Source organism: Gymnoscopelus braueri, assembly GCF_963280865.1.
Source record: "Gymnoscopelus braueri genome assembly, chromosome: 2".
Lineage (NCBI taxonomy): Eukaryota > Metazoa > Chordata > Actinopteri > Myctophiformes > Myctophidae > Gymnoscopelus > Gymnoscopelus braueri.
The window spans coordinates 55740434-55756262 of NC_137604.1; the positions used below are offsets into that span (position 1 = coordinate 55740434).

The window sequence follows — 15829 nt, forward strand, 5'->3', positions numbered from 1 at the left end:
GGTATAAGGTTGTTAGGAATACATTTAGGTATAGTTTTACTGTGGTTAAGATTAGGAATAATAAGGTTAGGGTTAGGTATAGTTTTAATGAGGTTAAGACTAGGAATAAGGTTAGGTTTAGGCATAATTTTACTGAGGTTACGTTTAGGAATAAGGTTAGGTTTAGGCATAGTTTTACCGAGGTTACGTTTAGGCATAAGGTTAGATTTAGGCATAGTTTTACTGAGGTTACGTTTAGGCATAAGGTTAGATTTAGGCATAGTTTTACTGAGGTTACGTTTAGGAATAAGGTTAGGTTTAGGCATAGTTTTACTGAGGTTACGTTTAGGAATAAGGTTAGGTTTAGGCATAGTTTTACTGAGGTTACGTTTAGGAATACCTGGTGGCGACCGCTCTGAGATTGCCGGATTTGACCCGGAGTGAGCGTGTTTCGGGGCGAGCGTTCTTGTATTCGGTAGCAGGACCATAAGGGTCAGAATACAAAAGAAAAAGGATGCACTGACAGCACTAATCCAGCTTACCGTAACACCCATCTACGATCAGTAGATGGGTGGCCACCCTGCCTGGTCTTCGCCAGACAGGGTGGCCTACCCAGGGCAAGGCTGGGTGGCCTACCCATCGATGTGTCAGTCGTGGTTTGCAGCCGGCAGGACATGAGAAAGCTGCGTGTGAAAATAGCTTTTCTACTACATACGGCTCAACTTTTCACATTTGTGGTGGCCCTTATGGGCAGAATAGAAGTAAAAGTGCTTTTGGAGGTGCACTCTATAGAGGCCCCTCAACATGAGATTCCAAAAGCTAATTTAGCAAACTAGAAACACTGTAACAGGCATATTAACTGGCCATGTCTGAGTTTTATAGGGGAGATGATGACGTGGTGTGACGTGATGTAACGGTGACAGTACCCATGGAACTCTATATTTGAGTACTTCCATACTTGGGCAAGGCTGACATGGAACTCCATTATTTGGGCATGGCATGGTACAATGATGAGGTGACCAGGAGAGGCGGAGATGATCTGAGACTGTGGAAGCAGGACGTGTAACATTGCAGCCATATACTTCCATATTTATCTAGCCTCTATCCTATATTAACATTGCCTTGTGGGTGGACGGTGGGTTGACGGATGGTGGGTTGACGGACATCACAAACGTAACATGCACATACCTGTATATGGAGACAACAGATACAACAGAAACTGTCTCTGTGTGCGCGTGTCTCTGTTTTACATAACAAAGTTACACTAACCACTACCACTTAAGCCCTGCAGTATACTGTATACTTGGTTGTATGGCCGAATAGCAAAAATAGCCTATCTATACAAGCTCACAATAATTTAAGCTGGTAGATCTGTTATCTTCATTATTTTAGTTTTGACCATATAATGACATTAGGGACACCAGATTGAGAGTGGTTAATTCTCATATGAACAATGCCTTATAGCATGGTTAACAGTCTAACCCTTAACATGTCTGAAGTACTGATACAGTTAGAAGAAAAAAGGTAAGTTGTCATTAACAACTGACTGACTGATTATATTGGCGAAATAGGCATTATCGAGTTTCAACGCTTTACGCTGATCAGGCAATGCTTATTAGGATAGATTTACAAAGAACACCTTGCTTTACCCCATAATGCAAGGGACGTGTTTATCAAAGTAATAAATAACTCGGTGATCGCGTCACGTGACGGTCACTCACTCACTGGACGCCACGCTGTGATTATAGTGAAACTGGTTGTAAAACCATGGTGGTGGAAAAAGTTTTTTACTTAGGGACAGGTCGATTTTTAAAGAAGGGTACCCCTGGAGAAAATGTATGTGCCCTGATCTAAAATACCACGACCCTCCCTTTGACAAAAAAATTATAATCAACTAGAAAAAGTGCTCCTCGGAGCACAAGTCTCCGCCAGGTCAGGTAGATTATTGTGGCCTCCTGGTGGCGCTATAATAGGCCAATGTGAAAAGGGTGCCATTTCTTCATAGGCCTTGCACGACAATCGGACACTGCATTCATGATTTGAGGCATTTTGTTCCAAAAATGTGTTTTGCTAAATTAGACCTGCTGGTGGCGCTATAACAGGCCAATGTTAAAAGGGTGGCATTTCTTCCTGGGCCAAGTGGGAATCTACGTGGAAAATGTCACGGAAATCGCATGCTTCGTTTGATTTGAGGCATTGTGTTCAAAATGATCCAATCCTGCAAACTTTGGGAGCCAATCTTAGCCAATCAGGATGGAATCTGGTAAATCGGACAGATCCGTGATGATCACATGACTATAGAGATACTGTGTACTGATTTGCGTGTTTTTTGGAGAAAATCTGTAGGAGTCATATCCAAAAATGTGTTTTTCAAAAGTCGGCCTCATGGTGGCGCTATGACAGCCTGATCTGAAAAATGTGGGGCAGAGGTTCTGCTGGGACATCCAGGGAGTGTGTGTGTGCAGTTTCACAGCGACCGGGCCAACGGTGGCGGAGATTAGCTGGTCGCAGACAAGGACGGACACACACACACACACACGGACGGACGGACGGACGGACGGACGGACGGACGGACGGACGGACGGGGGGCAAAACATACTCTCTCGCCATGCCTTTCGGCCTGGCGGAGACAATGACCCTCCCCAAGTGAGTGTCACGATATATTGTCCGACGATATAGCCTATCGTGACATTAAAATGTGACGATAGGATAGGTATCGTCGATGTCATACTGTATGTATCGTAATATATATATATATATATATATATATATATATATATATATTTATAAATAGGAGTTCTTAGTTACTGTATGATATGAAATGTAAGCATAATCACAGTAATTATTAATCATGTCTTCCATCATATTCATAGTATTTTGGAGAGAAATGTAACAGACTCCGGTCACTTTCAGATTAAAGCACTGCAGAGGGGAGGTGTTGTGTGTCAGCTGATGCTCGTTGACGCTCGTTAATGTGACAATTAAATTAAAAAGTCCAGATGACAAAAATATGAGGTTTGTGGATTTATAGTTATGCAATGTTATATTATATTATATTTGTTATATTAGTGTCGATCTGTCCTCTGAAACAATGGCTTTATAGTTAGTGAGAACTTCACTTCTCCCTTAAGCTTGCACAAATGTATTTATTTGTGTGTAGAAAGCACTTTGTAATTGTTTTTTTAAAGTGCTTTATAAAGTTATTTTAAACTAAAGATGATGGCCAATATTGATGATACATGAGAAAAGAACATTAATAATGTATCATATCGATATCATATGCCCAACGTCATGTATCGTATCGTGAAATTACATCTTGACACCCCTAACCCTCCCCATCAAATACAACAACATGACATTTAAAACTGATTATGTCCGATGTTTTGCTTTCCACATTGATTAGAACATTACTGTATACGTCTTGCTAAATGCACAGTGTAGTATCTGTAGTAGTGATAGCAGAATGGATAGTGTTCTCAATTTACATGTGGGAAACCCATTGAATCCTGGTCAGATTGAAGATCTGAAGTTGAGTATTTGGTAACCAGTAGTTTTACAACATTTATCACTGCCCTAGTAGTGACTACACTGTTGCCTACATAAAACAAATTAGGCTATCAATTATGCAGGGCTGCCAACACTTCTGGATCCTGCAGGATCTCCTGACAATCTCCTGGATTGACATGTCTCCTGATTTTTGCCTGGATTATGTATCAAACTCCCAAAACCAGAACACAGGAAATCCTACTATGTTAAGTTTCTGGGGGAGGACCCCCAGACCCCCCGCTTGGGGGGGGGGGGGGTGGTCAGTGCATGCCATCATACATAGTCTAGAAAGTGGGGTCCACGCGCATAGGGTGGATTTTTTCCGTCACTTGGTTTTTCTTCATCCTTGAAGTGTGTATTTTAAGATTCTGCCAGGTATCAGGGTGAAATAATAATATAATATAAATTATAATAACCCTTTATTACACATATCCTGAACCCAAACCTGAAAATGGAAGAAATAGAAAAGACCGCAACTTTTGAAGGACACACCTAGAGACAAATAAAACCCAAGGAATTCATTAAAGTGGTTATTATTAAGATTCAAGCACATCTTGACTCTTATTAGGCTACAGGACAAAAACAGCACCTAAAAAAACGGAGCCAAAATTATCACCATGATGTACCAGACCATGATGTACCAGACTGAAATAATGTCCCACTGGTTCATTTTTTAACCCTATGTTAACACTTATCCTACCTAAACCCAAAAAGGGAAACATAGCAAATATTTGGAAGTATACAACATAACAATTAACACAATTTCCATACAATTTGGACTCAAGGAATTCATAAAAATTGGTATTATTAAGATTCAAGCATATCTTGACACTATTTTAGGGCAAAAAGTGAAAGAAACTGAGCCAAGAATGTTCAGATTACATCTATATTTGTCATTTTACTAAATACTTGTGTGCGTCAGTCATTGATCATTCTAAATATGCTCCTTGTTGACTTACATTATACGGTGAAACAGCTCTCAAAGTCACTCTTTTAGCATGTAAACGAACGTAAACAAAGTTGATTCAGACAATATAGAGCATCACCAAACCCAGTACTGTTTGTTTTTTTAATAATTTTTTTTACCTTCCTGTTGATTTCGCTATTTTTATTAGGAAGAGAGGCCAAAAAAGGAGGTATACTATTTTTCCTGTTAGACAGACGACCCCCCCCCCTTTTTTGTACATATAGCCTTATTTATTTTTTTCACCCTGCTTTTTTATTTTTTGTTTGTACATAGTGCTATCTTTTTCTGTATTTTTTTATTGATATTTGAACTGTGGTGCCACTATATATGACTATGAATTGAATACCAAGGACCTCATTGGAAACAAGACCGCAAGGACTTTTTTGAACAGACCTTTTAGACAAAGTATTTTAAATGTAACTGTGCTCTTTTACATTTTTGCATAATAAAATATTCAACCAATCAATCAATCAATGACCTGCTACAACAATATCATGTGCCCAGCACGGGCCAGCAGGACCCTAAGGTCAGCCGTCTATTCCAAAGTCTATTGGTCATTCGCTCCCGGTTGTTTTTAGGATTGATTTTTAAATTATTTTACTTGTTTATAAAGCTCTCAATGGTCTGGCACCTTCCTACCTCTATGACCTCCTCCCTAAATACGTTCCAAACCGCCCCCTCAGGTCTTCTAGTGCAGGCCTACTCGGAAGTGCCTGAAATGTCATATAAAAAACACGGCGAAGCAGCATTCTGCTTCTACGGTCCGACGGCTTGGAATAAACTCCCATTACACATAAGACAGGCACCCTCTGCGTGGCGTGCTCGCGAATCCTATGGATACACAGATCGCTCCGCTAACCCACGGGGACTATTTTGTTTGTGTTTCTGGGACACTGTCGGTTCCACAGCGTTTCAAATATCATCGGATTGAGGTAATTATTATACGCTGGCAAGGGGATAGAAAACTATGTTTAATATCTTGGCAATCAATGTGTTAAAATAAGGGTTGAATTAATAGCTCTATATGATGATGTGTTCGTTCCATAACAGGAAATAATAAACAGAAATGCATTTTCAGGTTGGGATACCTATGTTATCCAATTAGAAGGGAGAACTCATACAGGACAGAGGATAAACAGGTGATAGAAGCGATGACACAAAAATTAGAAGACACATTTTAAACTGGAACAATGTAAAATTGAAGCTAATAAATGGCTACACTCTCCTGAAATAGAATCTTACTGGTCATGTTGGTCAGCAAAAATAAAATAAAAAGACAAGCTTAATGGAAACCCTGGTTATTATAACTAAATCTCATCACATGGGGATCCCTGAGAAGATCTTATCAAATACAGGTCTGCAGTCTGATGGATGGCCCACACACCAGTGTTGATTTTGACAGCAAATTTTGATTCAGTTTTAGTCATAGTCTTCATATTTTAGTCATCTGAAATGTTTTAGTTTTTGTCTAGTTTTATTCGACTAAATATCATAAGATTATAGTCGACTAAAACTACAGTTCTCTTGCTTTTAGTTAATTTTTTCTCTTCTAAATCTCTGTGTTGTTATTCATGTCTTTACTGTTTTGCTCACTGCCTCACTGCCTGTTATGTATTGTTTTAGCCATTAATTTTATGCCAGTGTTTTTTGCCACTGTTTTATTGTGTATTTCATACATTTTTATTTTTGTTTGTTTTTGTTTTGTTCTGTAAAGCACTTTGCGCTGCATTTATGTCATGAAAGGTGCTATATAAATAAAGTTTATTATTATTATTATTATTATTCCTCGTAGGCCGTAGTTTGGCCTACCTAGTTTGGCCGTAGGTTGGCGGCCATAGTTGAATGGTTAGAGAGCCCGCCTGGGAAGCCTAAGGTTCGAAGTGTCCCTGAACAAGACACTTAAGCCCTAACTGCTTCCCCCTCCGCATTCCCCCACAAGATGAATAAAAAAAGTCTTGAGAGCTGGAACGAAAAAAGGTTTTTTAGAGCCACTTACAAACATTACTGTTTAAACAAGCATTTGTGCATCTTAGATTTTTTGTTTTTTTGTTGTTTTTAAGCTGGAGGAGGAGGAGTTCCCCCGCGGGACGAAAAAAGGTCAAAAACTAAAATGTATGGAATGCCCTTCTACAGGTCTTGAGAGCTGCAGCCTCTGGACATTTTTAAGAACCACTTGTGGAATGTCTTAGATTTGTTTGTGTGTGTTTTTGTTGTTTTGAATGTTTCATGCTGTGTTTTTATTTCTGTTGTATGTCAAGCACTTTGTGAGTTCTCTCTGTGAGAAGTGTTATATACTGTACAAATATAATGTACATACTTACTTACTTAACCTCACCACACGTTCGGAAGAGTTGTTGAACATGTTTCACCAGGCAGGTCATGTCATTTGTTAATGAGGTAATCAAACGTGCACTGCACTGGCTATGACGACATTAGAGACTATGGATGATGATGGTGCTGTTGTTCCCCAAATGGAAGGAACGTTTTAAGCCTAGCCAGCTCTTAAACTAACAGTGTCTGCCTCCTGGACCAAACCTCGAAGATGGTTTCAACAGGAGAGCAGCCTGATAGTTGAAAGTTCTCTCTAGGTTGAGATTCTAGGAGCCACAAAGTAAGCCTTCATAGCCTACTGGGAATGCAGGGACGCAGACGTGTGTTAAAGTGTTCAATTTAATGTAAATATATTAAGTTATTAATAAAAACGGGTTTCACTCCCAATTTATGTTGCATCCCTTCTTCCTCTAGACTATGGGGACGTAACATATGGGGGCTCGTCCGGGATCTTTAATGAACTTATTTACATCCGATTGGTGGGTGGAACCTGTTTATAATTAGCAGGGGTTGTTGTTTGGCCTGGTGGAGATGAGGTTTCTGGTTTTGCCGACCCGGCCCGATTAAGCTTTTGAGAAAGTGTCTGCTGTAGCTGTGAGGGGGTAACACGTTTCGGAGTCGTGAGGTGCGCTCCGATTGGTTAGGGGGCTGATGCTGTGGCCTAGGCTAGGTGGAAGCCTCCTGTATCCATGCTGAAATAAATGGTTCTCCCCCAGCACAGTGGAGTTTGGAGTTTGGCACAGAGTTGAGGCTCTGATGCTACGGTGCTAATAAGGGGGGCAAATTCTGCACCCCTCGGTTTCCATCAGGTCAGTCTCCCCAAAATATGTGTCTCCACTTAATACTCGCCAACCCATTTTGAGACTTTGTTGAGATGTGGTGATCAATACTCAGTTGTGGTGTAATGTATTGATCTCTACTGAGTTCTGTGTTAAAATGTGGTGGTAGGTGCTATCTCGTTATGTAGGAGTGTTCATTACTTAGAGGTATTTAATGACATTCGCTACTCTGTTCTGTAGCACTATCACTACTCGGTTGTGTTAAAATGTTGTAATAGGTGCTATTTCGTTATGTAGCAATGTTCATTACTTAGAGTTATTTAATGAAATTTGCTACCCTGTGTTCTGTAGCACTATTTCTACTCGTATGTGATGTTATCATTTACCCAGTGGTTTCATTACCTGTGTTAAGTGATGTACCACTACTTTGGTGTAGGTAGTGGTCTCATTACTTTAGGATGTGGTGATTTTTCACTATTTTGGATTGGATGTTGGGCAATATGGAAGTCTCAGTCTTTTGCATTATGTGTCCGACCCTGTGTAAAAGTCTTCAGGAGTGGGTCTTATGAACAAATCTAGTTTGTTTTTAAGTGTGGGGGTGTTACGGTGTGAGTATGCAGCAGAGTTGTGTGTGGGTTTTGTGTAGGTGTATGTGTGGGCTTTTGTATGAGTTGAATGTTCACTTCCAGGTGCTGAGCATTTCCTGATTGCTGGCTGCCAATCACCCTTGCTTCTGGTGATTGGGTGGAGAAGACTAGAGAAGAGTATTTAAGATCTGTGAACAGCTGTGGTCTCGGGCAGCATTTGCAGTAGTGCTGTGCACCCACACACACTTGGTGCTCTTTGTTTAGTACCTTTAAGTTACTGTTTTGAGTTATTTAGTAAATGTGTATTATGTGAAAGCAATGGGCCACGGAAGCCAGCTTTTTGTATAAAGTCATGTTTTGTTAGATTATGTTAGAGTAGAGAATTTAGGACTTTATTTTTGTACTATTTTTTTGTACTTTGTACTACTTTGTACTACTCACACTCACACGCGCACACACACACACACACACACACACACACACACACACACACACACACACACACACACACACACACACACACACACACACACACACACACACACACACACACACACACACACACACGCAATCTTTAAATCCACACTCCAAGGATTATGAGAAAATAGTCGTCAAGAAACAAGTATTTAGTAAAAAGACAAATATAGATGTAATCTGAACATTGTTGGCTCAGTCTTTAAAAAATGCCCAAAATAGAGTCAAGATATGCTTAAAGGTAGGGTAAGTGATTTTCTTTGGTTAAAATAAGTGTTAAATAGTTCTATATTCTGATAGTACTCATTGCTATAGAGTGTTTATTCAGTAAAAGGAGTCTCCTAGTCTCTCCAGCTCTTTATAAAACAGAAAATGCATTTTCGTTTCAGTTTCATTTCCAATTTTATCCAATCAGGATAGAGAACTCAATCAGGATACAGATTAAACAAGTGAAATTGGAAGTGATGACACTAAGAAATGAGCAGGCAAAACTGGAACTGGAACACTATCAAAATGAGGCTTAAAAAGGGGTACTTTCTCCTGATTGGCTGAGATTTTGACACCTACCGGAAAATGTATTTTCTGTTTATTAAAGAGCTGGGGAGACGGGGAGACTCCTGTTACTGAACAAACACTCTATAGCAATGATTACTATCAGAATATAGTGCTTTAACCTTTAAAAAAAATACTTTTTGTTTTAACCCAAAAATATCACTTACCCTACCTTAAGAATACCAATTTTAATACATTCATAGGGTTAAAAATTAACCCTGTGGGACATTATTTCAGTCTGGTACATGGCAGAATTTTAAATACACACGTCAAGGATTAAGAAAATGCAGTTGGTAAGAACTATTTAGTAAAAACAGAAATATATGATATGAACATTTTCAGCTCAGTTTTTTTTGTGCTGTTTTTGTCCTGTAGCCTAATATAGAGTCAAGATGTGCTTGAATCTTATTAATAACCACTTTATTCCTTGGGTCCAAATTGTATGGGATTTATTTTATCTTGTCTCCGGATGTTTCCTTCAAAAGTTATGGGCGTGTGGCTCCTGGATTCTGACAGTCCAATGTTGGCAACCCTGCAATTATGGCCTGATGATTCTGGTTTTACTTATGGATCTAGGCTGGCATCTATCCACAAGTTTCCTAGGGCGTTGTGGGCATCACTTCCTGTCGATTTCATTGGATATCATTGGATTTCATTGGATCAAATCGACAGGAAGTGATGCCCACAACGCCCTAGGAAACTTGTGGATACACAACTGTCCATATAGGTCCAAATTAATCACATGCCCAGAATAACTTCAAATGATTATGAATATCCAGTTATAAATTGGTCATTGTAACCTACCTGGTGTATGTAATTCTATGAGAAACAAAAACACACTTGAAAGAGGATATCTCTGTGTTGGAAATTGGGATAATGCATCTCTCCAATATGCCTAATGCCTGTTGAAGTTTTGCTTAATTGTTCAACCACCATTGTTAAGACACTGAATAGATTTGACTGGGTCGTTCACTTGCTGTGCGTTGATGGCTTGTTAACGACTGTCATTGATTCTAAATAGACCAAGTTGTTACTTGATTTGAATTCTTTGTATCCTTTGAAATTGAGAGGGGTCATTGACCACTGTTCTGCTGTACTTAAAAGGTATATAAAAAACGGACTATTTTATCAATTCAAAATTGCATGACCCTCCCTTGGATTCAAAGCCAAATTAGCTGACCCTCCCTTGGACAAAATTTAGAAAGCCATGACCCTCCCCTATTTTCCTCCAGGGACCCCCTTCTATAAATTTAGACTGGTCCCTAATATGTAAAAGTATCAATACTGCAATGTAGAAATACTCTGTTACAAGTAAAAGTTCGGAATTCAAAATTTACTTGACAAAAAGTACAAAAGTATTGGTATCAAAATGTACTTACATGGTGTTTGTGCCATATTCTATAGTGCAGTGGTTCTCAAACTTTTTCATGTCAAGGACCCTCAAATTAATATGTATTTGACCGCGGACCCCCATCTGAAAATGTTTTGTGCCAGGGAGGGACCCTCAGAAGAGAAGATTTGTGTTAATAAAAATCAAAATTATTCAAACTTTTACGACATTTTCCATAGCCAATGTATAAATGGATTAAGTGGTTAAGATGATTGTGATGCTATGTTAACTACTTTAGCTGGGGAACCCCCCCCCGCCCCCAAGGACCCCTGGGGGTCACCGGACCCCACGTTGAAAACCAATGCTAGTGACATTCTAGTATAGATGCTAGTGACATTCTAGTATAGAGAATAGCCTATCTCATTTTGATATTTGCCTTTATATCCATTCAGAGACAGGACTTTCCACAGAGGGCAGCAGGTGCTCCATCCAGAACAGTGGATAATAAACACCGTCCATCCTTTCCTGATGATCAGGCATCAGAGACAGCAGCACTGGTAAAATCATACAGTAGTGTAATAATATCTATCATTGAACGATTATAGCCTATTTTATTTTGTATAATATAGGACCACAATGGAAACAAGTCCCCTGGACTTTTTTGTGTTATCCTTTTAAGTACAATTTTGAGATATTTGTACTTAACTTGAGTATTTCCAATTCCCAATACTTTTACTTCTACTCCACTACATCTCAGAGGCAAATATTGTACTTTTACTCCACTACAATTATTTGAGAACTTTAGTTACTAGTTACTTTGCAGATATAAATGATTACATTATAAAATGTACATTAACCACTTTAGACCTATTTTATACATAGGCTAGTAGTGTAGCCTATGTATAGCAGATCTACGCGGTGTGAGCTTGTAAATCTGCTATTTTCAAACATTTCAATATTTTTACTTTTGGTACTTTAAGTACATTTTGATACCCATACTTTTGTACTTTTACTCAAGTAAATTTTGAACTCCAGACTTTTACTTGTAACAGAGTACTTCTACATTGCAGTATTGATACTTTTACTAAAATAAAATGTGAGTACTTTTTCCACCACTGTTTGTCTGTGACTCTGTGTTTATAGGCGGTTCCTTTCAAAGGCCACATTCCAGGTGGGATGTGCCCAGGGAAGAGAGTCATGGTGATGGGGATGGTGGACTCTCTGCCTGACAGGTAAAATAAATGAACCTCCAGTTGTCTCAGCCGAATAATGTGTTCGAATAGTTCATCCTTCTCCCATTCACATTGTATGTGGCCTATTATAAATTGTGAAACATCTCTGAGAACTTAAATGAGTTAGTGAATTGAAATGTTCTGAAATACTGAGGTTATTGAAAACAGTTGAATAATGAAAGACTATATTATGTTGGTGCACATATGTCTGTGTCTCACTTTAACAATCGCACTATGGATTCAGCAGAATACCCATACAATTGGATTAATATAATTCATTGAATGATCAGCTGACTGACAGTACTTCCATGTTACAACTAGTTAACTAGTTATTCTCTTAGTAAAGTGTTTTAGTTTTTTTGTTTGTTCTTTTAAAGTGACATTGAGTACCAAGAAAAGCGCTGTATGAATTGGGGAAATGCCAAAGAATAACATTGTTATGAGCAAACACATTAGCACAGTCCATACATAGAAAGCTCATTTGTTCCCATGGTAAAACATGATTTGGTTTCACAGTGCAGAAGAGTGGCAGATCATTCAATCTTCCAAATGAAACACTGGTAATTTCCTTAACAAAATTAATATTATCAACATTCGGGGAAATGCCAAAGAATAACATTGTTATGAGCAAACACATTAGCACAGTCCATACATAGAAAGCTCATTTGTTCCCATGGTAAAACATGATTTGGTTTCACAGTGCAGAAGAGTGGCAGATCATTCAATCTTCCAAATGAAACACTGGTCATTAGCTTAACAAAATTAATATTATCAACATTCGAAAGGTGTTTTGAATTAGATAAACATGATACAGTAGAAAACTGTTCATTCTATTCAATTTGGTTTCCGTGAGCTGGAAACCAAATTGAATAGACTCATTGTTACAAGCTAACCAGGCCTTGGCCTCTGCACCTCCCTAGGTTCTACGTTGGCCTCACATGTGGACGTGGAACCTCAAAGGAACCTCCCACAGATGTCGCCCTGGAGCTCTGTGTCCGATTCAAGGACCGCCAGGTCCTCCGTAGGGCCCGTGTCTCTGGAACCTGGGGTGACAAAGAGAGAGACATTCCCTTTTTCCCCTTCATCAGAGATCAGCCTTTCAGGGTAAAAAATTCTATCAGTTATGAAACTTTTTCTCTGTAGGATAGTTCTGTGGTTTTCAACTGCATTTTACGAAGAAAAGTATCATTATCAACACTTTCATGTTTCACACCTTAACACAACACATGATAAGCTATAGGGGTGCAACAGTTAATCAAACTAAATTAATTAATTGATTAGATAAAAAATATTTGAATAAAAATAAATGTAAAAAATAGAGAAAATAGCTGATCTACAAGCTCACACGGCTTTGCATCGTGGCATGACGTGAACGTATAAATCAACTTTTTGCACGATGCCACTGCACGACGAAGTAAAAGATAGATTTAGTCAATAAAATAAATGTAATTTCTTTTTGCGTCGATTCGTTCATATAGAAAATGTTTATAAAAAGTTACATAAAAAACCCTGCATCAAGATTATTTGATTTGGAATTTTATTTGGAAAACATTATCAATAGAATAATTCCTAAGAAAATAATCGATATTTACAGCACTACTAAGCTATTTGTTTTAAGTATCGCAGATTTGTGCTAATAAAAAAAGTCATTTTGAGTCCTAACATAACAGTTGAAGTACTTGTATGCATCATCATATTGTTGAAAACCCAGTCATTTTGAATGTAAAAACATAGTAGAATGTTTACGTTGTTAAGAATATGTTAGTCATTGTTCTATTGACAGATTGATGATGATTCAACTCGCCACCTTTTTATGACCAAAATGTTATTTCTTGTCTCTTTGCCAGATCGAGATTCAATGTGAACAAAGCCGCCTCAGAGTTTTTGTAGATGGAGAGCAGCTCTTCCACTTTCACCACAGGGTGCCGTACCTCAAGGACATCGATACACTATGGATTAATGGCAGTATGAGGATTACAAAACTTGGTTAAAATAAAGGACTCCAAACAGATTCAGAAAATCTTCTGAGAAGATGCCGATTCATTCAGTGTTCAGCACAAGACTTCCATAAAACGGTTGTGTGCACAGACCACACTCGTGTCTGATAATGTGCTTGTGCACAATGGAAAAGACTTGAGTTGAAGCATGTGTGACAAGATTTTGAATTACATGTGAAGGTTGCAAAACAACCTGCAAGATCATGATGAGTATACTGAATGTCAAGCTACTGTATAATTATATAATTACTCATGAATTACTTGTATTTGTGTCATCGTCATTTTGATACATTAGGCAGATGCCCGTTGGGAACAATGCCTTTTGGGAACGCATGCTCCTCTGGTTATGCAATTTGCGTTGTACCTGTTGTCAGTGGTGTAAAGTAATGAAGTACATTTACTCAAGTACTGTACTTAAGTACAATTTTGCAGAAGTGTTTTTTATTTCATTTTATTATTATTATCTTTTTATCCAACCTATTTAAATATTCTTTAATGTTTTACATTTAAGTGCACAATAATAATTTAATCACGCTGCCATGGCAGGTGAATTAACATAATAAAAGTGTAATAATAAAGTTATATATTAGCCCACTTAGCTTATATTTTCTGATCCAGGTGGTGAGGGAAATTAATTGCATTTAATGATATCAAATATTAAGCAAGATTTAAGATTTGTATTTCAATGGTCAAACTCTACATAGCAATTGGGAATATTGTACTCTCTGTGTATTTATGATTGCTGCTGTCCACAAAGACTCAATACAATATTATTATCAAATCACAACAGAAGGTAATGTAACTTTATATAACAAATCTCTTCTCTAACTCAATTTCTGAAGGTGCAATTTCGAGGTCACAGTTCAATAAGTTTAACTATGTATTAATACATTCAGTGGTGTAAAGCAACACCACTACATTTACTCAAGTACTGTACTTAAGTAAACTTTTGAGGTATTCACTGGAGTATTTCCAATTCTCAATACTTTTACTTCTGCTCCACTACATCTCGAGGCAAATTGAACTTTCACTCCACTATGATTATTTGAAAACTGAAGTTACTAGTTATTTTGCAGATTATGATTACAAAACATACATTAACCACTTCAACACTTTATATACTTCAGCTATTTGAAAATAGCCAACCTACAAGCGATGCGTTGTGAGCTTGTAGATCTGCTATTTTCAAAAGATTTCTATACATTTTGAAAACGTGAAATGGGACATTCTGCCTAATGAGTAGCCTACTTCTACTTTAAGTATATTTTCATGCCAACACTTTTGTCTTTTACTCGAAGTAAATTTTGATTACCAGACGTTTACAGTTTTTCTACCTTGTGGTATTAATAATTTTGGTATTATAAGTAAAAAATCACACCCAGTGTGAAGTGGGCGGTGTGGTCACAGTGGTCATCACAGTGATGGAAGTTCACTAAAAAAAAAACATAAATGTGTTTTTTTTAAGTGCATAGTCCTATTTATAGGGCTATGCACATGTGTCATGTTTCCCTAGCCAATCACAGTCCTGAATAGACTGATTGGCCAATCACGGTGCAGGGTTAGGGGGGTACACTGGTGGCCAATCACAGCGCAGGATTTGGTGTGCAAATATCCAAACCTCACATATAGGGGCGGTTTCACCGCCCAAAAATGTGAGTACTTCTTCCAACACTGAATACATTCTGAACTATTCATGAGGACACTGGTTGCATTTCACAGCTTATCTATTTATTTTTTTAGGACACTGGGGTCAACTGGTTATGAGCAACACACAGCCCAAACTATGCACACCTCTTGTCTAGGTCAGTGGTTCGCAACCTTTTCAGCCTGTGACCCCCACAAATAATCATATTTGAACTGGGGACCCCCCCCCCACCATGAACTGGGGACCCCCCCCACCATGAACTGGGGACCCCCCCACCCTGACAAGCACTTGGAATGTAGGCGTTAAGGCATTCGATTTAGATGATCATGCCTCAGATAGAAATTGTGAAAATAGCAGATCTACAGGCTCACAACGCCTCGCATTGTGATGCGTTGTGACCTTGTAGATTG

The 15829-nt window shown here is 38.4% G+C and overlaps 1 protein-coding gene across 1 annotated transcript; it reads left to right on the plus strand.

Annotated features, from left to right (window-relative positions):
* Positions 1 to 973: 973 nt before the first annotated feature.
* On the plus strand, positions 974 to 14103 carry LOC308096476 (galectin-related protein-like; the record flags this gene model as incomplete). Its single annotated transcript, XM_080443896.1, has 6 exons — positions 974 to 1041; positions 1479 to 1503; positions 10998 to 11102; positions 11689 to 11777; positions 12698 to 12881; positions 13625 to 14103. The coding sequence occupies 6 exons, from the start codon at positions 974 to 976 to the stop codon at positions 13766 to 13768; spliced, it is 615 nt and encodes a 204-aa protein (XP_080300022.1). The 3' UTR covers positions 13769 to 14103.
* Positions 14104 to 15829: the final 1726 nt, after the last annotated feature.